This window comes from Apaloderma vittatum, unplaced genomic scaffold (assembly GCF_000703405.1).
Source record: "Apaloderma vittatum isolate BGI_N311 unplaced genomic scaffold, ASM70340v1 scaffold7067, whole genome shotgun sequence".
In the NCBI taxonomy this organism is placed as follows: Eukaryota; Metazoa; Chordata; class Aves; order Trogoniformes; family Trogonidae; genus Apaloderma; species Apaloderma vittatum.
This window is the reverse complement of record NW_009724461.1, coordinates 35,829-61,525: the sequence shown is the minus strand read 5'-3', so window position 1 is coordinate 61,525 and position 25,697 is coordinate 35,829. Positions and strand designations below refer to the sequence as shown.

Here is a 25,697-nt window from a genome sequence, read left to right as displayed (position 1 = left end):
GTCTTATTTTTACTTAGAGACAAGTACAACGTGTCTTTATTCTTTTGGATATGAAAAGTTGCTGTTAGCCCCCTGACATGAGAACACTTCTGGTGGTAGAACGCGTGGGTCCTTGCTTCTGCGCATCCGTTTGATCAGATGGAAGAGCGCTACCAGAGGTATAAACACACCCGGAAGGACAGCTAACAGCACACAGATGGACACTACCCAAGGTGGATAAACTTTCTCCTCTTTCATAGGGAAGCCTTCCTATGGAGATAAAAAAGCAAGCAAAAGAAATAATTGGTAGGTACATTTACATTTTGCTGTGATTTCAGTTTGCATGTTCTTATGCTGTTATAGTAAGGATAGCATGCTGTTAGCCAAATAGGGAAGATTCATATGAGAGATTTCAAGGGAATGATGATCGTGCCATTTCGGCAGGTCTTCAGCTCACAGCTGAAACAGCAGTTTTATTTTGGGTTGATAGATACTTAATGGGCTTTGGAGGAGACACTACTGCTGTGTAATCCTTGTGTGGTGTAAGACCTGAATTTATCTTCAAACCCCCTATGCAGGGTATGTTCAAGAATCACAGAATCACAGAATGTTAGGGGTTGGAAGGGACCTCTGAAGATCATCTAGTCCAGCCTTCATCCCAGCATACCTAACCACTACACCATAGCCTCAAGTGCTATGAGGGGTTCAAGAAACTCAAGTGCTAAGAGGGGTTCAAGAAACTGCAACTCATGTGAGACAGTGACATTCAGATCAAATATTCTCAGCATTGGCACGTCTTTTGGTCCTGAGTTAACCAATACTGTTCTCAGACCATGACCTCAGTGATACTGGTAGTTCCTACTGAGAAATATTTTCATCCCTGGCATCTGTTATGCAGCAATAAAGCTCTGCTTATGCATTTATTCTATCTCTGAACACCCTGTAGGTATGGAGTGTCTGTGAGGCGTTTCACTTCAGCAGTTCTCTGCATAATGCACATCCATAAGAAATACAGAGCCCAGAGTATGCAGGACTCCTCAGGAATAGACTCTATTAATAGAAGAGCGTTTTACTATATGTAAGCTTTACACATACTGGAGCCTTCTCATCCTGAGCATTGCATCACTTCAGGGTGCATTATGAAGGTAAGCAGTAGATGGTAATGATTTTAAAGGATCTGGTAAAGGAGAAAAGTATACAACTCTTGCTTTTATTAGAAGCTTCAAAAATATTTGGGAACATACGTATTTAGGGTTCCAGGCCGCATAGCTTGGTGACTTCTGTATCTGAAGGACAACAAAGGCCACGAAGACAATTAGCAGGAGCAAAGGGCTAATAAACCTCCATGTGATGTGCCAGTAGAGATTGAGTTTTCGTCCAGTCATCCATCTCACGTCTTTACTAAACCTTTTAAGAGGAGGCATGTTTATGATGATGTCAGATCTGAGTGGTAACAGTTTCACTTTGTCATATTTTTCTGTAAGTTTCAAACAGGATGCATTTAGCTCCCTAAATCTTTTCTATTCCATACTCTTCTTTAATAACTTACTATAGACTTAAGTAAATAATAATATCAATAAAGTGGGTATTTATTGATCCCTACTAGGGATGAATGATCAGTTTACAGTGCCTGTTTACATTTGCCTGAGCACCTAGTCTAAGGTTTCTAAGCACAAGTAAGTGATGAAAATATTATAGCAATTCTGTAGAACTAGTCAAACATCTACAAAAGACAAAATTGCCAAGGGCACAAACATAGCTTGTTAGGAAGAAGTCCAAATTAACCAGTACCAAATAAACCAGCTCAGGGACAAAATTATTGCAACTTGAGCCAGCTTCCTCCACAGTCAATAATGGCAGTCATTTGGACATGGAGCTGATCTTTTAAATATACTTCTTACAGTTATGTACACTGAATGGGCAGTAGTTTTATGGTTCAAGGCTTGATAGTTACGTGATAACCTGTAACTATCAAGTTGGAAAGAGTTCTGTAATCTGAAATAAGAATTGTGATATTTTGTGTGTGTGTTTAAACACCAGCTTTGTCTTCAGTTCTGTTAATCTAACTAAATATAGGAGAATTTCTCTTGAGAACTAGAAAACAGTGATTTGACTTTATTCATGTCGCATAGTACCAAAGAAAAGAAAGTACATATATAGTAGCACAACAGAGAAAATAGAGGTGCTGATTTTATTGCTACTTCTACATCATGGAAGATGGAGGGATGTGTGTGGTTTTTTTATGATGATACAGCCTCGGAGTTATCACCATTTAACATGGGAAATGCTCCAAGGATATTAACAATGGATCTAAAAAAAATTAATGCAGGGCCTTTAGCCGTAATTGAGGAAGGTGGGGTCTTTTCTTCAGTTTCTTATTTTTAAAATCATAGCCTATGGTAAGACTTAAGCTGGGGCAGTACTGAAGCACTGATATGCAACAGCAGTGGCTACGTGAGAGTTCATTACCTATACAGTATGCAAACTGATGCACAAAAAATCATGGTTTTCATGATCCTAGTGTCATAGTAAGAATCAGAAAGGTGAAGTTCCAACATGTAACTAAGTAAATTATATAGGGGAAAAGATTACAGAGAATTGGGGAAATTCCTGAACTAGGAGGGCCCTGAATAGAGAAGGCAGGTATATGGTAAAACAAAATGAGATGATGTTTCTGGCATTTAGAATTACAAAGGGTATAGGAAATCTTTTAAACTAGAGAGTGAATTTGGTTCCTGTCTGTGACTGTGGAGATTTGCAGCATGCAGGCTGCGCCTTTTAACATGGAGGAGCTACTGCGTGCTGCTTAGTGTTTAAGGGGAAAAAATAATAATAAACAGAAAAAAATACAGGAGTATACAGAGCAAAAGGGCAGTAGCAGGGGGATATTTGAAAGATGGCATAACTCCTTTTGGCTGAAGAACTACAATGGCTATTGGCTTCTTAGCTTTAAACTTAGGGTCCCACCTTCCGTAAGAAGAGGTTATCCTTCCTGTTTTACAAATAGAGGAGACTTGAAGCAAAGAATAACTACGTTCACAGAACTTGCAAGTGCTACAGAAATTAAGCTAATGTTGGATACCTATATGTAACATATATGGATTGAGAGGAAAATGCATTTGTCTCTTATGAGGGGAAAAAAAAAATGTTTCCAACGTACCTTTTCATTTTATAGACATACGCAACCCCGATCACTTCAAAGAAAGCGATGACTAGAAGAGGCAGCGAGCCTGCATAGCTGTCAAAAATGTCAATCCAGTAACTCCCCGAACCCAGTGTAAAACACAGAGCAATGAGGAAACTGATCAGACATATTATACCTGAGGGGGGAAAGGTATCTTTGTTACTGGAGCACCAAATTGAACTTAGTAAGTATATTTTTGTTCTAAATTATTTTTACTCTTGTTCTAGTGATTTTTACTTTTTCTCCCTCCATAGAGCTACAACAAACTGTTTTCTCCTTAAGGGAGCTACTATCACTTCCCAAATTCCCTTTTCCCCTGTGTGATGGCCAAGAGGCACAATTGTCACTTGTGTGACTTAGAGCATCAGAAATTTTTCTAGACCAGTTTTGCAGTAGGATCTCTCAGACTCTCACCGAGTCTGATTTTTGCAGAGCAAGTTGGATTCAGTAGCTGTTTCAGGTTGAAAGTTTCCAGTTTTGGTGCAAGAACAGGATTGCACACACTCATTCCTTGGTTTCTGAGTAGTGATTTTCTACTCTGGTGTGTTCACAGTAAATGTGAAATAATCTGTAGCAGCATAAACCTGAATAAAAAAGGGGTGAATGACCTGTCTTGCAGTTGTGACAATGTGCTAAATGCATGTGCGGGTGGTTATGGCAGACCACTGGTGTCACTGATTGCCTTAAAGTGATTTGTTCAGGTGCCAAAGTCTTAGGACAAGGCTCTTCCTGATGTCTACAACAGTTCAGAGGGAACTTGACTCCAGGAACAGCAATTTAACAAGCTTTCTCAGACTGAAACAGCTCTTGCAAGCTAAGAAAAAATCACTGGCAAGGGTAATACAGTGCTGTCATCTGACAGTTTCTTCCACCCTAACTGCTACCTTGTTTATGTGCTTATCTTCTGCAAACACAATCCACTACCCTTGCTAATGCCACGAGATAGTGAAATTAATACTACAGATTCATAATCCTTCTGTGATATTTATTAAGCAGTTGGTAGTTTGTGCATCTATAAAGAAGCCACCTTCTTTGAACAAAGCAAAGGAAATACCTTACCAGATATTAGCTCTTTGGGCATTGATTTAGATACAATTTGAAGCTCTAGAAGAGGGGTGAAGACTCCCTCGATGTTCCCAAACATAGAAGAAAGGCCCAAGCTGAACAACATAATGAAAAACAGGATAGCCCAGGCCTGGGAGCCTGGCATGAGAATGATGGCTTGAGTGAAAACGATGAAAGCCAAACCTGTTCCTGATACACTCTGCAGAGTTCACAAACAGATAAAAATATACATTATAATGGCATGAATGTAGTTTTTCTTATACATGTGGAATTGTAACACACTTCTGTCCTTCTCTGGAGTCAAGGGTACTGGTCAGCCTGTGGGTCTTTGTGGCAGCCAGCAGTTGAGAAAACGCGTAATGGGGATTTTAATTTTAAATGGTCTGACATGGAGACAATCATAGAGCACAATTTTAGCTTGCACAGAGAGGTGAGTCCAGAGTAAAACAGATCTGAGAGTTGTAACTGAAATAACTGGTTTGCTAAGAAAATCTTAAATATTTTTTTTTTAAAAATCTATGTTGTAATAGCTGCTTGAAAGAAAAAGGTGTGAATAAGGATATGATTGCCACTCTAGCAGCAAGAGAGTTGGTGAATTGTTGTTCACAGTAAAACCTGTAATTACCAGGGCAGGAAGGGCTAATAGGGATAAATCCAATTGCAGCCAAATCTCTTTGTATTTGGTCTCACAGGGACAAAGATAATTTAAATCTAAGCACTGAAAAAGGCTAATGTTGCTCTAATTTGGAAGTAAAAGATATCAAACTGCAAGTCAGAAATGGGTGCCATCAGAGGAAGCCAGACAAAACAAACTGACTTGTGTCAGGGCTGCTGTGTCCTCCTTGGACTTCTCCCTCATGTGAGTAAAACAGCTCATTTCACCATGGTTGTGTGTAAAGGCTCTTGTGCATTAGCACACTGTCTCTAGCACATGTGTCCACCCTTTTGTCCTAAGATATTTCTTTTCTCAAGCTCCTTTCTTTCTTGTTCTCTCCTCCACCTATGGCCCTACTCTTTTCTCAGTAGGTGGTACAGACTTGTTACAAGGGAGTACTAACAGGTGAGTAGGAAATGAGAGTTACAGGACTGGGTGGGATCACTGGAGCAGGTGGAATGAGATTGGAGGAGTAAACAGAGAAGAGACATCTGTGTTTAGTGATAGGGGAAATATTTTACGAAGAGGAGAAGGTCATGATGTAATTTTCTGGAGTGAGGGGAGGAATTTTAAAAATATTGGTGAGATCCGGCATAGAGAAGAGGAAAAATAAAAGGGAAAGGACAAGAGGGAATAGAAAGATGGGGAAAGGAAGATAAAAGACAGTGATAAGATACCTGCCTGATGTTCGTATATGTGACTCAAGGCAAACACTGAATATCCTGATAGATTTTTTTTTTTTATATGTATATACTTCCCTAAGTGTGGATTTAGGAAACTTCCATCCAGCATCCTTTTTCTGTAATCTTTCAGCTAGATGTGTTTCCTCTGTTGTGTTTATTCCTGAGAACTAAAGTGGAACTGAATCTAGTGTCCACAGTACCCTTTGGGTAAGAGTACCTTTTGAAGATTAATTTTGTGACAGTAATGGTAATTTTGCATGTTGTACCAGACAGCTTTGAGTTCAGACTGTCCTATGGCAGCGTTGTCATGTCAAATTTTGAAAAATTATTTTATTTCAGGAGTACATATAATATATTCATTACGAGTACTTGTAAGAAAAAGGAAGGTACCAATCTTTGTACATATTTTCTTTAAGAGTTACTTTGTTGAAAGCAATTACGTTACCTGATCAAGAAATTCTTGGAGGTCACAGCTTTTCAATTTGAGCCCAGCAATTTTTTCTGGATATGATGAATTTAGGATATTTATCCAAGCTGTATAGTTCTCTCGCATGATGCTTTCTTCTGGAAGATCAAATTCATTGATGACACTGATAATGTTCCTGCGAGCGAATTAAACAGACCATTAGTTTAAATATTTGCAGTGGCTGCAAATGCTATGCCATATAGTCAGATGTAAATAGAAAGTTGTGTTTACTTTCTGTGCTGTTATTTACAATATAAAGGAAAATATTAAATGTGGACTTACATATAAAATAGGAGAAAATAGTACATTTGATGGAATAGGAAACAGTGCTCGGTTTTTAGCTACATCTAATGCTAGTGTGCGATTGAGATGTGGTCCTTGATGCAGTGGATTATTTTGTAATTTGTCTTACAAATGCTACCTTGATTTTTCTTGCCCTGAGTGCCATAATACTTATTGTTTTTGTATTAGACTTCTCCACAGAGATACTTTTCCTTTTTACTGAAAATAAATTCTCTAAATGCACGTTTTTCAAGTAACATATTATCTATTTAGGTGTTGAAACCACACTATAACACTGAAATGCAAGTTTCTCACCTGTCCAAGCAGTCCCAGTAGCCTGTGGTTGCTTTAAACCCCAAAACAGAAAAGACTGGGATGGAGGCGTAGAGGGATGTCATGCTGTTCACAATTGCGACTGTCACAGCATCTTTTTCACAGTCATTTCTAGAAATAGCATCCAAACAAGTGAAGTGACTAAAAAAAGGCAGCATTTTGTCTGTGATTCAGGTATTTCTGCAAACGTTTGGGGTTTCTGTGTTTGGGGTTCGGGTTTGTTTTTGTTTGTGGTTTTTTTTTAATTCCCTGCCCCCCCGGAAAATATATTTGTCATTTTAGAAAGGCAGCAGCTGTTAAGATCCTTTAGAAAACTTAGGATCCTTTATAAATATCGTAGGAAAGAGGTTTGAAAATTTCTCTAAAATGCACAAAATTCAGCACGAGTTTAGCCAATTTGTAAAGGTTGTAGTTCTACTTACTTTTGTGGATTGTAGCTTGAGAATGCAATAAGCCCTCCAAAAGCCAAAGAGAGAGAGAAGAAAATCTGGGTAGCTGCATCAAGCCATACACGGGGATTTTTCAGAGTGTTCAGCTGAAATAATTGGAATATATGCATGTATTAGGCTTGAATTAAAACTTCTTTTTCTCTCCCAGTTTGCATAGCTTATGTCTTCCCTTCTGAAGTTGATTGGTGTTGCTATCTAAATACACTGAAATCTGGAATTAGTATAGAAGTCAGTAAAACAGGTGTTTCTGAAGACATAATTTGGACTCTTTTTAAATGTATGTAATAATTATAGAATTGATTTTATTATATGTCTCTTCTGTCTGATGATAAAAATGTTTCTAAATAATAGGCATGAGGCATACAATAGGGACAGTATGTCATGTTTTTCCTCCATTTAGTTCTTTTTGTTAATCCATATACTGGGTAACTTACAGTGCAGGAGTATTATCTTTCTAAAACTGTGTAAACAGATGCTAAACCTTCATTGTTTTAAGGCACAAAGCTATTCCATAACATTGCAAATTTGCTTAAATAAAAGACTAAAAGCCCAAGATGACAAGAACAGGATATTCACTTAAAGAGAGCATCTTAGATTCAAAGTGTTGTGAAAACAGCTATAAAAGATGAAAGGGCAACATGGGAAAAATAAGGAAAAAGGAGAAGCTGACAGAGTGAAATTTGAATTTTGATGTAAGGGTGACTTGGTAGAAGAAACTAAATTAAAAAGTCAATGATTGTTGGTTTACAGAGAATTTAAACAGCAGTTTTAAATCGCTACACTAAGGATTCTTACCATATTTTAATGGTCAGTCTTAGGAGATAAGTAATGCACAAAATGTACATGTGATCAATACATCTTAGTTTCCTGCAGAAACTGAAAAGTGTATTATATTCATACCTTACCAAGTGAGTGATTTTCTGATCCATTATCAAGCAGGGGGAATAGGAACCAGTATTAGTAAAAAATGAGTGTTTTAAAAAGCGGCGGACCCAAAAGTAATATCAGGGCTATACAGTATTTCACTTTGTTTTGTATCAGTCCAAGTCAAATCTGCGTCATAGTCATTCAAGGCAAATTGTGTGTTTTCTGTGCTGTGTCCATGTGCTCGTGCTGGTGATTCTAGTATGTGAGGAGGAACATCGGTAGGAATGATCCTGCCAGGGGCGTTTGCAGGAATGAGAGGTTAGTGTGCCGAAAGACCCTTAATGGCATTTTGTTTTTCTCTGTAGCTGGCCGGAGCTTGAAGATGGAGAGAAATGGGTTCACCTCCATGCAGATGGGCACAGTTACTGCAGATGCTTTCTCCACAAGGAGCAGCACAACTGGTGTAATGTTTTGTATCTGCTTGCTGTGCTGTGCCACGTGTGTAACCGTTATTGGCTGAAATGCTTCAGCATAGGTGAACATTTCATAGAACCATAGAATGGCCTGGCTGGAAGGGACCTTAGAGATCATCTAGTCCAACCTCCCTGTCATGGGCAGGGACGCCTCTCAACTAGATCAGACTACTCAAGGCCTCATCCAGCCTGGCCTTGAACACCTCGAAGTGGGGGTATCCACAACTTCTCTGGAGAATTTATCTCAGAGTCTTGCTGCCCTCGTAACGAAGAGTTTTTTCCTAAGATTCAATCTAAATCTCTTTTCCTTTATCTTAAGTTTATTTCCCCTTGTTCTGTCAGTGGACACTTTTGTAAAAATACCCTCCCCATAAACAAAACTTCTTAGAGGTTTGTTTCATGTGCTAGAGTGTTCAGTGGTAGGACCTCATGCAGGTGCAGAACTACATTGCTGTTGCAGTGCAGAAACTCAGCATTCATGTTGCTGAGTGGCCTTCATGGTTTGATTAAGTGCTGCTGAGTCAACTGGCTGCGCTGATAGATGTGACTGATACAGGTCTGGCTTTCTGACTATGGACTTTGGCAAATGAGACTGGAGATAGCTGTTTCATGCAAGATGCAATGCAGTTATAGACTCTAAAAGATCAACCCCCAAACTTAGTGGACAGGCGAGCATGCTGTGGCTATGTCATTATCTGACCTTAATCAAATGATGAATCTAAATGTTATTTTATGTTTACAGCAATGCAGCATAGACATTTCATAAGCCTGTCTTCAGAAGAAAAATTGTGCTGAAACTAGAAACATGCAGATGAAGGTATACAATGAGAATGTTAAGGAATTAGGAAAGGAAGCATAATTGCTCCTCCCTGGATGATGAGATGCTTAAACACTTGAACATGTGAAACAGATAGAAACATACTTAAAACAGAAGTAAAAAATAATGGGATCCCTGTGTTGGTAATTTTGGTGTAAAAACAGCTATTGCTTTCCTTGTAAGCAAGTGGCCAACAAGTAATAATGCACTTAAAGACAGCAGTAATGCTGTAGGTAACACTTTTATTCTCTGTAATACCTGAAGCAATATGGCCAAACTGGGTGCCTTGAAAGGACTTTTAAGTATCCATTCACAGTAATGTATTGGATGTTAAACTAAACTACAAAAACAGAGGGAAAAATTACAAGTTGCCTCTCTTATAGAGGATCTGGTGTGTGTGCTGCCTATTTCTTGGCTCGTTAGAGAGCTGCAGAGTTCTGGGTGCAGGCACTGGCCCAACCAAGTTCCAGGAAATGTTTGTTGCCACAGAACCCCTGAATATATAGAGACTCTGGACCTCTTTCAGACACAAGACTGGAGATGGGGGCATTTTTGGTCTCCTGGGCCGATACAGGTGTCCATAGAAACTGAACCCTGTAGAGACCATTGCTGATGCTTGATGGGTTCTCTTTTCTGTTGCCTCTGATCATTTGTTTTTCCAAGAAACTTTCCAAAAGTCTCTGTTCCAGCTCCTCTGTTGCTTCATCTTTGTACAGCTTCTACTTTTCCTGCAAGTGCCTGTGAGCGTAACTTCAGTATCTTTTCTGTTGTTTTGGCAGGTTCACTTTCCAGGTAGCCAAGGATTTAGAGAGGGTGAGTAAATTGTCAGGCTTCTGCATGTCTGAAAGTCAATGAAGAGGAGTATACATTATTTGTTCTAGAATTTAAGGTATGAAGGTGTGTTAAATGACACAAACCTGACTGTGTATTTCTGCATGAAATATACAGCCTGCTGTATTTGAAATCCACATGCATGCAGTTATTTCTGATATTTATTAATGAGAGTTAAAATACAAACTTGAAAAGTGAATAAACTTAAACAATGGTGGTTTGGATAAAAAAAATTTAGTTAGGCGATTATGGTGTCAAAACTGTGTAAGATGTGACTTTTAGCACTAGGCTTTACTTTCATAGATTTTTGGAAACAGCAGTGAGGTCTAAGAGTTACCAGAGAGCACGTGTGGTGACTATTACAGAGAAACTACAATTTCTACTGCATTGCAAAGTTGGAAAAAAGTTGGATAAGATTGCCTCCAATGAGTGAAGAGGTTCAAGAAGCTCGATTTATTTTTTTTTATTATTATTATTATTTTTATTTTTGTTAAAGCAAGCTGAAATAGGCAGTAGGTGAGTTAACTCTTACTTTATTTTGCTAAAACCTTACAAGCTTCCTGCAAAAAGACAGGAGGAGCAAAAGCAGCACACACTTAAGAAATATGCTTTACAGTGTTGTAAGCTGATGTGGTCTGGGTGGACCAGGTAAATCTTTGCCAAAAAAGAAAACAAACCAACCCCCCCCCTTACAAGTCACTTGTGGGGAAGTGTTAACAAGAAAAATGCACATGCTTACTTATGGCATTGGTGGGAATCGTTTCTCATTAAACAGGCTGACAGAAAAGGCTGTGGTTGTGGGCTGAGGGGAAGAAGAGAGTGAGGAGGTGTTGCAGTTTTATGCTTACTGTCTTTTTGAAGTCCTTGAGGTGCCAGAATGCTCCATAGCAGTTGGTATGTTGGTTTAACAAAGCCATCTCTCTTTGTCTTACACTGCAACTTTCTATGCAATAGAAACACCCACAGCAGATATCACTTACCAGGCTGTTCCATCAGCTTTTCCATGTTTGTAGATAAGAGCATAGTTTCACCACCAAAACCATCTTCAGATGACTCTTCAAGGATGCCCCCAGGATCTGCTTCCTCAAACAGACTAATCATTAACTGCAGGTTGATTGCAGCTGAGTTGTCGTGCTGACTTCTGGCGCCACTCTACAGAACCATCCAGCTCTTCTTTTATGACGATCTGCTCACCTTCTGTACTGCAGTACCTCCAGGCTTTGTGAATACACACAAATCTAGGTTTTGTGTAAGTTCATTTTGCAGTGATGGTTAAGTCCTGAAGATGCCTGAGCCCTTCCAGAGAAACCTGAGAGCCGGTCTGAGACCAAATGACAGTAGGCTAAGACCTGCTCTGGTTGTGTTGTCTAATCTGCTTTCTTCATTAAGATATTGCACTAAGCATTTATTACCCTACAAAAATGCAAGTGCACATCCTGATCTCCTGTAAAGACAAAGGCTGACCTTTTTGAGCTGTTACAGCTCAAAAAAGGAGCTCTGACAGATGGTAAATACCCAGTACTTCTGTGGTGGGAAGCACTGCTGTGGCTGCAGAGGTAGAGAATGCTAGAAAAACATCTGTGAGTGGGTGCTGCCTCCTCTACACTCACTGTTTCATGGAGCTTTTTAGCATGCAGGCAGAGCTGTGAGGAGCCTGTGCTTGATGACAGCCGCTTGGTGGGATGTTTTTGTCGTTGCATTTGGGAAAGCCACTAAGGACAGTGTGAAGAGGGCTTTCTGAATTGGCCAGCATAGAGACATCTGTGACTCCTATGCCTTTGAGAAGATGAGGAAAAAAAAAAATAGGAGCAGGCTGTTCTCCAGCAGTTCTGTGTCTTGGAGACAGCTACGGGTAATGGGGAGAGGGGGAGGACTTCAGCTATGCAGTAACAGGAGTAGGAGAAAATAACTTTCAACCTTAAAAAAAACCCCAATTTGCAGTGTAGCTCCTCAGTTCTTTTCCTTGTGAATTCTTAAAAGGTTAAAGTTGTGTAAATTCTGTAGTGTTAGCAGGGAAACCCCATTTTGTGTAAAAGAGAGGTAATTCTGTTAGTGAAGTGCATCGACTTGACTTCTATGTTCAAGACTGAGACACCCACAACATAGTCAATTTTCCAGTATTTTCTGGTGTGCTTATTCCTGAAGCATTAAATACTATGCTGCTTCCTTTCTTGCTAAAGTCTATTAAAGTACTAAATTACTTCATCCAGGAAAAAAGAGCTTAGCTGAGCTCTCAGACAGGGAAATAGATCAGGAGTTGTTGGAAAATGAATATACAGTATGACATCTGAGGGAGAGAAAAGGGAAAAATCATATTTCTGACTACAGCAGCAATACTTACATTGGGGGTGAAGAGGTAAGCCAGACCATCAGTGGCTCCTGGTAGAGTGAGTCCATGAATAAGGAATATAGTTAGGACCAGGTAAGGAAATATTGCTGTTACATAAATTGCCTAAAGTAAGAAGACAGACAGTTACCGACAATAACATCAAGAAGTCCCATTTAAGTTATTACAACATACAACCCTAATAATAGGTAAGACAGCTACAGATGAACATCGCCATCTTTAAAAGAATCAGAATGTGCTTTTGCAGAACAAATGTGTGACAAAATTGCTCTTAAAAACTGTGTGAGGAGAGGAGGCTGGTAGAGCAGAAGCATCTGCGATGGGAAAGGAGAGGAGTGTCATTCTGAGCCTCCTGTACCACTCTTATGGCTTCGCTGGGCAAGGAGCACACTGAAATGGAGCCAGTGTGGTGATGAAACTCAGTGCCTGCTAAGCAAGATGCAAAATGTGGGATAATGTGTTTCTCTGGCCTTCCTGTACCTTTCCTGTGGTTTCAATTCCTCGGATGGTGCAGAGATAGACAATTGCCCAACATGTTGCTAAGCACAAAATGAGCCACCACTGTAACGTGCCACTCTCAGTGACATCAGGTGTTATGTTCAAAGTTTTTCTGTACCAAAAATAATTTACTGCAGTGCTTTCATAACATTCTTCATTGAGCCCTGGAAAAAAAAAAAAGGTGGAGAAGATATAGAGAAGTTCACGTTCTGTCTGTTTTGACATTGGTAGTGAAAAGTCTGTCCTTACAGGATTTCTTCAATATTTTCTAAAAAATGCTTGATTAAAAATGCAGGATTGTTGTTTTTGTGGGGTTTTTTTTATGCCAAACAAGTTGATTAAAGAGTTGATCTCCAAAGCAGGTTTGTAAAATATTTGTTTAGCTCACTAGCTGAGGCATCTGTATCCTGAGAAATGAAAGAATCTTAAGGACCAAATAATTTTCACTAAGCCTGTAGCAAACATGAGGGATGTCTAATTGTCTTCCTACTCTAGAATACTCTTAAGGTCTCTGAAAGAAAGTTGACTTCTATGTTTTGTCTTTTTTCTTAGCCTCTTACTCAGATTGTTTGTTGCTCTGCCCTGAAACTTGATGTCTCTTGTGCTCTGAACAAAAAAGAAAGCTGAAAAATAATTTTGAAGCACTGAGAGCAGTCTTCTTCATCCTGCTTAGGTACACAGCCTATCTTTGGTCTTACTAAAGGTTTTGTAATGTGTAATGTGAATTTGGTCTGAGCTCCAAAGATTCCCTCTTTAAGTAGTCTCTCTGCTACCTTAAAACTCTCTTGCTTGTTTAGTGGTCCCTTTTTTTTTCTTTTTTTATTAAATACCGTTATTTCCTTTTTCATTTTGAAATCAAGCAGGGAAGGAGTCATGATTTTTCTGGCTTTTGCTGTTTTCTGTGAGGATGGTAAATTTGAACAGGCTATCATCTGTCTTGTAGCTTTCTGGCAGGAAAACAACTGGGTCTTTTGTACAACTTGGGGCCAAATAAAGTGTGGCTTCTCTTGTCAGATGTGTAAGAGTAGTCTCAGCAATCTACAGGCAGAAACTCAAGTTCTCCAGTTGGATTGTGTTTCCTGCTCTGGGAACTCAGCTGATCTTTCTCAGAACATCACGGTGAATGAGCTGAAACGTTCCTGTAAGAGCTTGGTATGAGTCATAGCCAATGTCATCACTGCCCGATGAACACTTGAGTCTCATTTAAAGCAGTTACTGAAAGATGTAGTCATAAATTTGATCCCTAATTACGTTAACAATCTCACGTGTCTTGATGCATAGTTTCTGGTAAGACATGTGTGTCTTGATAAAGGACTATTTCTCTGTAGTCAGAAAGCACAGGATGCTCTTTCAGACTGATATTTGTATCATAGCACAAGCATAAAAAATAAAACTTTCCTTTTCTTCCCCTTACTAGCCCCCAGACTCTGACATTTGTTATCCTCCTTTTGCTAGCGGTGACATGCAAAGTAGTGGTTACCTGTTCTGTTTTCATTTAGAGGACAAACACTCCAAGGAAGAGGTTCTTGAAAGGAGTTTATGAAATACCACATCACCCAGGTTAAAACGGTGTTGTAGTATAAGCTCACCAGAACTGACACCACCCATGAACCAACTCCTGCAAAAAGCACAAGATCACAGCTTAGAAAAGCTTCAGAAAAAAATATCAGTCACAGCACTTGCCTTTAAAAGCTCACATTTTCTATTTCCCCACGATGATTTTCACATAAAACATGGGTATTTGTGTCCTCAGTAGCTAAACTGTGGTGCAGATACCCCTCAGCTCACCAGAGTTGGTCCAAGAAGGCTGATACTTCCTACTTACTTGGAAGATTAGAGTTGAAGTCTTTTCTCTAGTATATAACACATTGTTTTCTACAGCACGGGACAGCTTTAACAGCAGAGACCAAAAGAGACTCGAATTTCACAACATGCTGTAGCTTTATGACGGCGCTCTTTTGTGCAAATCACGTGCATACACCCCAAACTGGTACCTGCTTTGCCTCTGCAATAAGGAAGGAGGAATAGCAACACCATGGTTTCTGCTTGCTTGCCTTTTTGCAAAGGGAAGATGGACGTACCTAATTGTAGGAGATGGATTTAGCTGGAAGCACCACCCTGCTGCCTGGCATTTCTTCCTGATTGCCCTCTGGCCCTTAGATAAGTGCTCTTACCCGCCCCTTCTCCTCCCACACCCCCTTACAGGCATGGCTGTCACTACCTGTCCTGGTTTCAGCCACCTCCTTAAAGCAGAGCATGATCCAGCTGTGCTGACTGGTGCATCTGGAGGTTTCTCCTTCCCTCCCTGGTGGGCAGGAGGGTGCTGTCTCAAAACTGGTAGAGCCAATGGCTTAGCTCTGTAGTAATGGCTTCTGCCATTCACTTTTTGCAGCCTAACAAGGTGTGCAGGACAAAAGGTATGTGTTTTGCAGTTTATATTAAATAAATACATAAATAATTGCCTGCACACCTGTCTGGTGCACACTGCTGTGTGGGTTGTCCCCCATGTGCATTAATAATCTCTCGTGATTAGCCCCACTGTGCCCCCTCTCCTGACGGGAAGCTTTCCCAGGTGCTTTAGGATCTTTAGGAGGTGCGAGGCTCCCATTCCTGATTTTGTGTCTTTCCGTCCCTCCTGCAGTCTGACCATCCCTGGAAGCAGAAGACTTGCTCCTGGAGCGGTTCTGAGGGAGGAGCAAGAAGCACCAGTGAATAGGCAGCTTTTGTGCAAGCTCCAAGGTATGGCAGAAACAGGCAAGCACAAGATCATTTTGCTTCCTACAGCAAAGGTTTGAATTTAAGGCTTCTGTGTGCCCAGGGTAACACCTGACAGGAGCAATGGCCAAATGAGGTCAGGCACAGGTCAGTAGGAGACAAGTGCCAGGTGGGAGCTGGGACCCTGAGGGACATACCAACTCCTCCGAGGTAAGGTGAGATGGTGTTCCAGGCACCGATGCTGCCTTTTCTCAGACATTGCCCTAGGGCCAGTTCAAGATGCAACAGTGGGATTCCTTCGAAGAGAAGAGCGATGTCCCTGAAAACACAATTAAGTAAATTGAGCCATGTGGTGATCTGCATCTCACTGAAATTACTGTTCTATAATTTGCTTTATGACCCTAACAAAGTCCATGTAGGATGTGTTGAGAGAGGGAGCATAGCTAGGGATACCTGCCAAGTAACATATGTTACTGGTAATTTTGTTGGTGAAGATGTAGGAGGAAGGACTGGGATGCTTAGTGCTGCAGGATGCTTCACCTCAGGTGTTGCTATTGCTCATTATAAGCAGCCTTGCTGTTTCCTCTATGTCCCTTTCTTTTAAGCATCCTCTTTTCTCCCTCTGCTTACAAAGCACAAGGGTTTGCCTCTCACATATACTGTCCCCTCCTAGTGCATTTCCCTCCCTAGGGCTTCTCCATCCTCCCCTGGTAAGGCAGGATTTTGCACTGAACCCCGCCACGAGAACAGGTGGCTTCATTGCATGAAGTTTTCCTCAGAGCACAGAGCCTCTGGCTAAAACACTGAAAGCAAGGTGAAGTTGTTCTGTGAGATGTGAGAGCAATAAAACCTCCCGATTTGTATCCTCTATGTCTTCCCTATTTTTCCTCATGGCAGCTTTCTTGGGCCAGAGGCAGCATGTGCTGTCAGGTGCCTGTAGGCAGGTGCCAATTCTGCCGGCAGCCTAGCTGGTTTCTGTGAAAATTTGTGCAACGTCTCATCTCCCCTGCCTTCTGTCAGAATGGGCCTCCCTCCTTTGCACAGATACTGATTCATGAGACCAGGAGAAGTTTCATTAATATCTTTAAAGCACCAGCCCAAATTTTCAGTTAAAAGTTATCTTGGTATATTGAAGTAACCACTGTGAGCACAAACCCTCTTTTCTTTGGGGAAACAAAGAAGTCCTGCCTCAACCCCCTCCCATTCTTCCTATCAACTCATGCCTTGTTATACCATTTCAACTTTGCCTCCAAATCTCATATCTGAGTCTGCCCAGCCCTGTGCTCTTCTGGCTCTGGAAACCTTCTTCCCTTCCTCCAAGCTGGAGGGGAGAGCAGCTTCACTATCGCTGTCTGAGCAGAGCAGCTCAGCTCTCTGCTCTATCTTCAGTGCTGAGAGGAAGATGGGGTAGTGTGCAAGGATTTCTCTTCTCTTCCTGGATCGACTCTTGTGTTTTGCATTCACTGACTATTTAGAAAGGTTTGGCAGACAAATTGGATCCCTTGGGCTATATATTGCAATAACTTTACTACCGGTTACTAGGTGCTGCAATAACTGCATGCAACACGCAGAGAAAGAGGGTTGTTTAATAGTTCAGCCCATTATCAAGAAATATATAGAAAGAAAAATCAGCGAAACTCTTCTCAATGAAGGAGTGTTCTTCATTTGACAAGCCTCTCCTTATGATCTTTTTTATTAATGTGCTTTTAACCACTAAGAAGCTGATTTGAAAAAGGAGTTTCACAGTTAAGTCCTGGTATGTTAACTTCAATTTGGATCCTCAGCACTCCTCAGTAGTCCCATCTCTTGGAGGAAGCTGTAAAGTGGCTGTTACAAACACACCCCACTAAGAGAGAGCTTTACAGATGGAGTTACAAAAGTTATTTTCAAGTATTTTGCCACCTGATGAAATCTTACCTGGTGCTCCCTACCACAGCTTCCATGCGGATATGAAGGAATTTGCAGGTCCCTTCTACAAGAATGTGGTAACCTCTCACCATGCTCAATCCTATGCTCTCCTTTAAACCTGCTGCACCTGAGAGCACCCACCCAGCCCTCGTGACAGCCCCATGCCTTGGGCTGGCTCCTGGCAAGAGCAAAACATTTGAGCGAGTGACCAGAGCACCGTGATCTGGAGCACACTGCTTGCTCACCCATCTGCCTGCCCACACACCAGCTTCCCTGGACATTCCCTGCAATCGCTGCCGCACCAAGCCCTTGCTAGCAGAGTGCTTGTCTCCCATATCATATCTCCCTGGAAGCAACTGTGTCATAATTAGTGCAAACTGCCCTCTTGTTATCTCTCTCCCCTTTTCTGTTTGCTAGCTGAACTACTGACAGCAGAGTGTGTTTAGATATTCTGCAGATAAAAGCCTGTTTACTTTGTGCTGGCTTGTCTGTATCTCCAGTCATATTTATAGCAGGGCAGAACACAGTGTTGTAAAAAAAGAAAATACTGGTTTTCCCTGAGAACAATATAAAAAGTGTGCTATCTGCAAATATGAAAATGTGTCAGAATCCTGGGCTAAGAAGGAACAGTTAATGGAGATAATCTTTCTCAATTCAAATAAACAGCATGTAGTGTAAAAATATATTTTCAGTTACTCATTCCTTTGCTTTATGGACAAAAAGGAAATAGTCAAGAGAAACATAGACAGTTTACTCAAGCACTGCTTATGCTTTTCCAAACTAAAATCCCCCCCAAAAGGAAAATGATGCTAGGAAGGCATCAGGTGCTTAACAGTAAGTAGGAACCCTCTAGCACTATATAGTTAAGAGCTCCATTTAGCAGATACAGGCGGATGTGTCGGAAAGCAGAGTTCATATGCTTTTTTTTTTTAAAAAAAAAAAAAAAAAAGCCATGAGAAATCTAATGGTGGAGAAAGCAAGAAGAAAATCCAAGAAGCAGAACGAAGCAGAGAGCTGGTACCTAACACAGAGTGTGTGTCACAACACACAATGTTCAAACACGGGTACAGAAAAACCCTGTCAGCACCCATAGGACATGTAGCGCAGGTACAGCTTGGGAAAAGGAAATGTTAGCAGAAACAGTCGTAAAATGCTAGTAAGCGAATTATTCTCTATCTGGATATTCTAGGTATGTTTATATCTAGATGTTCTAGGTCTATATGCACCACAGTGAATGGAAAAGAAATGACATACAGAGGAACAAGCCCTGGGGAGAACCTCTAAATGCAAAAGTTTAGCTTCAGAAACTTTTTCCACTCAAAAAAATGAATCAGGAAAATAATAGTGATCAAGCAGTTGTAAATACCTTAAAAGGCCTGGAGAAATGCCCATAAAACCAGAAGTATCACCAGGGCACAATTTAGTTGCATTGCTGGGGCATGACCCATGAAAATTTTAGCCTATGCCATGCCTTCCGACAGATGTTCAAGATGCTCATAGCACCCATCCTGCAAATAGATATGTGCACTACTAAGAGATGGTCAAAACAAAGAAAAAAAGTCTAAAATCTGCCAGAGTTAAAAGTTATTTTGGAAGGAGATCCTGCACAAGGATGCTGCAAAGCCAGGGAACAATCTCCATGGACATGAGCAGGCACAGAAAGCCTAGAGGAGCTTTTTTCAAATCAGACTGTCAGCAACTCCAAATACTGCACATATTGTTAAGTTGGTTTCATTAACAAAATTGTCACAGGTGACAAGGAGCAGCAGTGTGTGGCACAACTCAGAAGAACCGTCAGAGTGGAGATGGCTGTGTAGTTGTAGCAGCAGAAGAGAAGATGCCTGGTGCACTCCAGGTAACACTGAGGGATTTTACAACCTGACCCCTCGATTGCAATGTACAGGCCAATCAGGTGAGAAAAGCAGCTGCTCAACCATATTCAGCCTTTTGCTGGCAAAAATGACTCCTAAAGGGCACGACCACAGAGTCTAGAACATGAATAATAAATGGTGATGGGTGCATTTTCCTAAAAGACTGAGAACTTAATGTCAAGGTGCTTGCGATAAGTTATGTTTTACCTACAAGAAGTTGCAATAGATGATAGCTTTTTTTCTGTATCTGAACAAGTAGTTATTAGCTTTTGAAGGGGGTTTGTCAGGCCTGTCCCTCTTTCTCTCTGGAAGATCAGCTAGGCAACACAGTAGCCAACACAGCAAGAAAACTACATCAAGACATCAGGTAGGAAAAAAAGCAACAACTTACTCATATTCACCCTTTTCTCTGGAAAACAATACTCCATGACCTTTGTTATGCCTTTTGCACATGCCTTAATCCAGATGAAAAGTAGGAGCTATGATAATCTTCATATCTGTACAGTGTATTTATGATTTTGATTTACAGGCCATATTGTAGTCTTACAGACTCTGAAATTTTGCAGGGTTGGGTTTCCTACTTAACTGACTATATCTCCTTAAGCAACAATGAGAGAGCTAAAGCCATGTCCAGGAGGCAATAGCCATATCAAAGAAAGGTGGGTAGCACCTGTAGATCAACTTAGAAAACCACCTTTGTGAGCTTCCCTAAGAACTACTCATGACGGAGGATGCAAACGAGCGGCACCCACCTGAGCTGTAACAGGCAACCGAATACAACAGGTTATGACTGAATCAACCCTGGATGCTATAGCTTTTCACTAATGCTTGAGCAGGCCATGGTAACAATCCAGAAAATGGAGTTTATTGCTTGCTGTAGAGTAATTAATTTTTCTGGCAGAGGGGGAACTGTTCTGCTCTTCCTGACATACCTTATTTATTTATTTATTTATTTATTTATTTTTCCCCCCAGGTATATCTGTTGTTCCTTTCAGATTTTATTTTTCTTCTGAGGACACAGTGAGCCAAGCAACTGCATTTCAAAGCAAGTCGTAGTTCAAACTCTAGTAAAAGGTGAGGCAGGCCACAGATTATAAAAGTCAGTAAATCATTTCCCCAGAGGTAAACAATTCTCCCTTTTTAGCAGGACTTTAGTGTTTACGTGTATTTGTGCCCCTAAAAAGAAATTATATTTTATATTAAAGGTATTTTTTAGTCATTCTATAGGCTCGGGTCCTATGCACGTTTTTAATACGTTAGGCAAGCATATGTATACTAGCTGTAATCAGAAGTAAAACTGCAGTAACTTCCAGCTAAAACTGGTGGGTTTTTTAAGTATACTCTGATGGCTGTATGTGTACATATATAGCTATATAAGTTGTTTCAATCCCAGTTTTAAGTGACAAACTGTATACTGGGCCATTTAGAAACTTGTTTTCAATTCCAGTTGCCTGGGAACCTTTCTGATTGTCTCCAGTTACTGTGGCAAACAACCTTCATATCCATTACTCATGAAAAGCAAATACCTAACTTAACTCAAGCAATAAATCCAAATAATCAGTAACGACAGCAGGTGATAAATGTCAGCAAAACTGATACTTTATTAGATCTGAGTTACTGAGTAACACTAATGTGCAATGAATAAGGTCCAGAGGTCTGATGAGAACAGCTGACATGACACAAATACACAAGAACTTATTTTTATCTCTTGTTTTTTAAAAGCTCTAGAAATGAGGAAAAGTGCATTGCCTAACTCTTAAATGCTCGAGTAACACCTGAACCAGCTGTGAAACTGTGAGCTGCGCCCCAAAAGCCGTTCACCCTAAGAGCACGCCTATGCCACATCTGTACCAGCTTTTGCTGCGCTCGTGGCTGTGGCTGCAGGAGCCAGTGCATCCCTCGGGGCTCCTTGCTAGCCACGATCCTGCTGGTCTCTCCTATGTTCACATCCTCAGATGCATACAAGCAGGATTTATGCCCCAGTACCCCTGAAAAATCTATTGGGCTTTTGCATCTGAGTGCAACCTCGATTCACACCACGGCCTTAAATAAGCAGAGGAAAAATGCAACTACATTATACACTGATGTAAACCAAACAGCTCTGTCTTCTAGGTGGTCTTCATGACTCACTCAAACTCTTCCAGTGCCAGCTTTCCAGGATAAATCGTTCACAAACATCACAGCACTTTGTTCATCGTGCTTCTGAGCTCTTGGAGCACTTTGTTAAAATCCAGTGACCAAGCATTGGCCATACATCAATACATTGAATTTTAGTCACCACTGTCTTGTAATGCTATTTGTAGTGATGCAAAGTACCTATATGCTATTACTGAGTCTGCTAGCTATTTTAAACCACTTTTTCACTGGCAAAATTACTGCTCACAGAGCAAAGGAACAACTCAGCCTTGGTCCCTGCAGCATTATTTTATTTTTATTATCTTTAAACCTGCTCTAAACCCTGTCTTTTTTGTCCCTAGCAGCTCCTGTGGGATGTATCAGGGCTCAGAAGCTGGATATTCAAGCAAGCAGACTTTCTGAGTACGGTGTAGTCCATAAGACACGTCACGACGGGTCTCCTTGCACTTGTTCTCACACTTCTCCTGGGGTCAGTGCTGTAGAGCAGGGATCAGGGGTCTCTGGGGGAAGGGATGGAGGAGAGAGATCAAACCTCGGTAGGAGGCAGGTGTTACTGATCTTCTGAAGTGAGGCTGGTGTCTGAAGAGGTTGAGAAACAGCTGACCACAGCTAGCCTCTTGCCTCCAGCATGGAGGGGCAACCCTTGGTGCTTCATGGGAAGGTGTGAGAGCATTTTTGCGGTCAGTAGAACAGTATTTCATCTTAATCCATAGCACAGATAGCAGAACACCCTGAAGCACAGTGTTGGTGCAGCCTCATGCAGTTGGTGGCACCAGAAGCAGTTTTGTGTCATGAGATGTGCGGAGGAGCTGCGTCTTGCGACGGCCCTGTCTGCAAGTTTCAAACTAAATGCTTTGTGTGAATTATTCATAACACTGCAAAAATGTAACATTACTTTAATTTTGTTATGGTTTTTACTAATACTGAATGCTTGTTCCCTTGCTCAAGATAGAAGGGTGACCTGAGATGCTGGAGGCTATTTGTCTGACCTACAGCTCCTGCTCCAGAAGAACATCTTCCTTGCAGGCCGTATGCCATATCTGCTATGGGGATGTCTTTCTAAAGGTATTTATTGTCTCTCATTAATGTGTATGTCATTAGCTGAAGTGACAGGCTTTTTCCAGCCATTCCCACAGGCAAACGCTTTCTAACTGGCCAGTTATGGTGCTCCTCTGAGAGAGCTTCACTGGGTTTCACATCTTGTAAATAAATAATGGAAAATGTTAAGTCTCCTGAGAAGAATCTAACCTACTGCTTCTTCTCTTTTCTTATATGAATTTATGTAATCATAGCTCCCAGCTGTTACATGTTCAACATTAAAGAGCTCCTCACCACCAAAATAATTTCCATTTGCTTGTTTATAGCTCCTAAAAGCATCCAAGAAGAGAGGGGAACGACTTGCTCACCTTCCCAAAGGAAAGCACAGTGACCATTTGGCTGGGGGCCAGTTCACTCAGGCCTCCTCAGGACTTCTCACTTTTCCTTCAGGTAACGAGCTGCAGGTTCAGTTTCCTGCTCCCGTCAGGATGGTAGCAGCAATGTAAGAACTTTAACATAATTTTTGCTGAGAGTTAGCATCAGTCTGGTCTTACTTCCTAAACAAAGTCATCATTTTAAAATTAAATACACTTCTACAGAAAAAGCTAATCCAGTTGGTGCAAAACGTTGATGAGAATTAGGTACACAGACAAAAAAACCCACAAAAATACAAATATATACCTTCCATGCCCACCATAAGTTAGTATAGTTCTATTAGAATTGTAGTTTAATATTTCAGCAAAGTCTCACATCAGTCTTACCGCCTCCATGTATCTGACACAAGTATGGAAATCTCCACACGTTCCCCAGACCGACAGCAAATCCAATACAGCTTAAAATGTACTGGAACTTATTGTCCCACTTGGGCCTCCCATCTTCTTTAGAGGTTTCAGGTGGCACTGATAAATCTTTCGACATTTTAATGAAATCTCCTTGGCTTCTTAGCCCCTTTCCCTATAAAGAGGGAGATGCTTCAAAACCCGTCTCTCCTCCAGGTTTTATGCAAGGTGGCTGGAGGATCCTGGAAAGAGAGGTGGAGCTTTGTTTTTATGTGATGCGAAGGAACGTGTCATTGCTACAGCTGCAGTTTAAAGACAAAACCAGGAATTATTATTATATAGAGAGTTGCCACTCTTGACTTTTTTGCAGCTCCTTCTATAGTTAGAGAACTTGGGAATATGTTGTTAATGGGTAACTCGGGCTCAAACAGGTTTTTATTTTCTGTTCTTCTCTTCTCAGAGTGTATCCTTTCAGGCAAGTGTGACACTGAATACAATTAAAAAGAAACCTTCACAGCAGACTAATTAAAAGTGTAAAATATCTGGAAAAATTGTGAGTAAGGTGTTGGCATTTCCTTGCTTAGTTTGTTAATAAACAGAGATGTGTTTTGCAAGGGCAAAAAGCAAATTTGAAAAAAAAACACCACAAGATAAATTAGACCATGTATGTACAGACATTAGAACTTGGTCCATTTTCACCATAGCTGTTAGAAGTTAATCACTTTCCACCTGTCAATGAATCCCAAGTGACTATTTTTATTGTTCATTAAAAAGTTACTGATGAACCCAAAAGCTTTCCTTCAATTAAAACTATGTGAGAATGTTTTTCTGTTGCGTTTCAGCTATACCAGGGTTTTGCTATTTTGCACACCGAAACAGTTCACGCTAAACAGATCAGCCAGTCAGCTTGTATGCTTCAGTAAATCACTGCTTTATTTCTGGGTTCCTCTTTTTTTTAAATGGGAAGGGTGTAGAATCATAGAATGTATTGGGCTGGAAGGAACCTTTAAAAGTCATGTAGTCCAACCCCCTTGCAGTGAGCAGGGACATCTTTAACTGGATCAGGTTGCTCAGAGCCCCATCAAGGCTGACCTTGAGTGCCTCCAGGGATGGAACCTCCACCACCTCTCTGGGAAACCTGTTCCAGTATCTCACCACCCTTGTAGTAAAGAACTTGCCATCTAAATGAAGATGGATTTTTTTCCCCCTCAAAATACTTAGAAGTAAAATCTCTGCGGCTAAGCATACAGATGCGGTCAGGTTGCAGATCACCCAACCAGAAGCCCATTTCACATCTGGGCTACGCAAGTCTCCCCAGGTGAGCGCAGTTCATCTGCTTGCGGCTCTGCAAGCACCCGGATCCGTAGCGGAGCAACTTGACATCCCAGGCCCTTATCAGGATGTCTCAGGATTGTGATCAGGAGTCATTGGACTCAGTCTGGTTTGGCAGCACCTACATGGCATTGCTGCTGCCAGAGCCCCTGCTGCTGCTGCTGCTTTTCTGATTGGGAGGTGCCTTGCGCTGTGCTGGGGCCATGCTTGCTGTACATGCCTGCCTTGTGCAGCCGACTGCTTCAGACTTGGTTTTACTCATGCTTTCAGGAAAATCTGACAAAAAATTGGTCAGTCTTAAAACGTCTTTAAATAGTTTAAATAATTTCACATTCAAATAATTAAAAAAAAATTGAAAGTGGAATGCAAATTAATTTAACCCCTCAAATACACATACAATGTCTGGTACTTTCTATTTAGAGCACATACACTACTCTAGAGATGCAATCTAAAGATACCCTAAATACCACTATTTCCTGTAAGAGAGTATTTTGATTTTAAGGGAGTGTTAGGGCGTAAATTGGATCAATTCTCTTCTTAAAAGGTGAGTATAGGAAGAGCTGCAAAGCAATATGAATGTGTTGCCTCTGTACTGGGAGAGTTGGGTGAAAGGGACCAGCTACCTAGAGGGGACGTTTAGACTGTCTGCTCCTGGCTCTCAGCCTGGCTGCTCTAACCGTGCCCTTTTCTCTCTGCAGGGACCACCTAAGGAAAGGGACTCCAGACCAAGCTCCTCTGGGCCACGTGGAAGTTAGAAGCTTGAAATCATGGTAAGGCAGGTGTGCGCGTGTCTGTGTGTAGGTGAAAACTACCCACCTCGGTTGTGACAGATGAGAGGAAGGAGCTTTGCACCACTTGGGTGCCTCGGATCCTCCACCAGCATGGACCTCCCAGACAAGTGGTGCACCCCTGAGCAAGGGGTGCCAGAGAAGGCAGATTTTTGCCATTTCCCAAACTGCTGCTGCCCCACTGCAAGATTACTTCTTCTG

The 25,697-nt window shown here is 41.1% G+C and overlaps 1 protein-coding gene across 1 annotated transcript; it reads right to left on the bottom strand.

Annotated features, from left to right (window-relative positions):
* Positions 1 to 36: 36 nt before the first annotated feature.
* On the bottom strand, positions 37 to 23,515 carry SLC6A18 (solute carrier family 6 (neutral amino acid transporter), member 18). The gene is made up of 13 exons (XM_009872498.1): positions 23,359 to 23,515; positions 18,807 to 18,819; positions 15,842 to 15,963; positions 14,410 to 14,547; positions 12,912 to 13,093; positions 12,426 to 12,536; positions 7,070 to 7,182; positions 6,630 to 6,758; positions 6,012 to 6,168; positions 4,223 to 4,427; positions 3,140 to 3,299; positions 1,224 to 1,386; positions 37 to 249 (listed from the first exon to the last, which is right to left on the bottom strand). Exons 1-13 carry the CDS (start codon positions 23,513 to 23,515, stop codon positions 37 to 39), a joined length of 1,863 nt encoding a protein of 620 aa, XP_009870800.1.
* Between the last annotated feature and the right edge of the window lie 2,182 nt (positions 23,516 to 25,697).

Excerpts from the sequence above, each read along its gene's own strand:
- SLC6A18 (XM_009872498.1), bottom strand. The coding sequence starts at position 23,515 with ATGTCGAAAGATTTATCAGTGCCACCTGAAACCTCTAAAGAAGATGGG. Across the intron at positions 13,094-14,409 it reads TCTAAATGAAAACAGAACAG|GGCTCAATGAAGAATGTTAT; the intron begins GTAACCACTACT and ends TTTTTTTTCCAG. Across the intron at positions 250-1,223 it reads CGGCCTGGAACCCTAAATAC|GAAGGCTTCCCTATGAAAGA; the intron begins GTATGTTCCCAA and ends TTATCTCCATAG.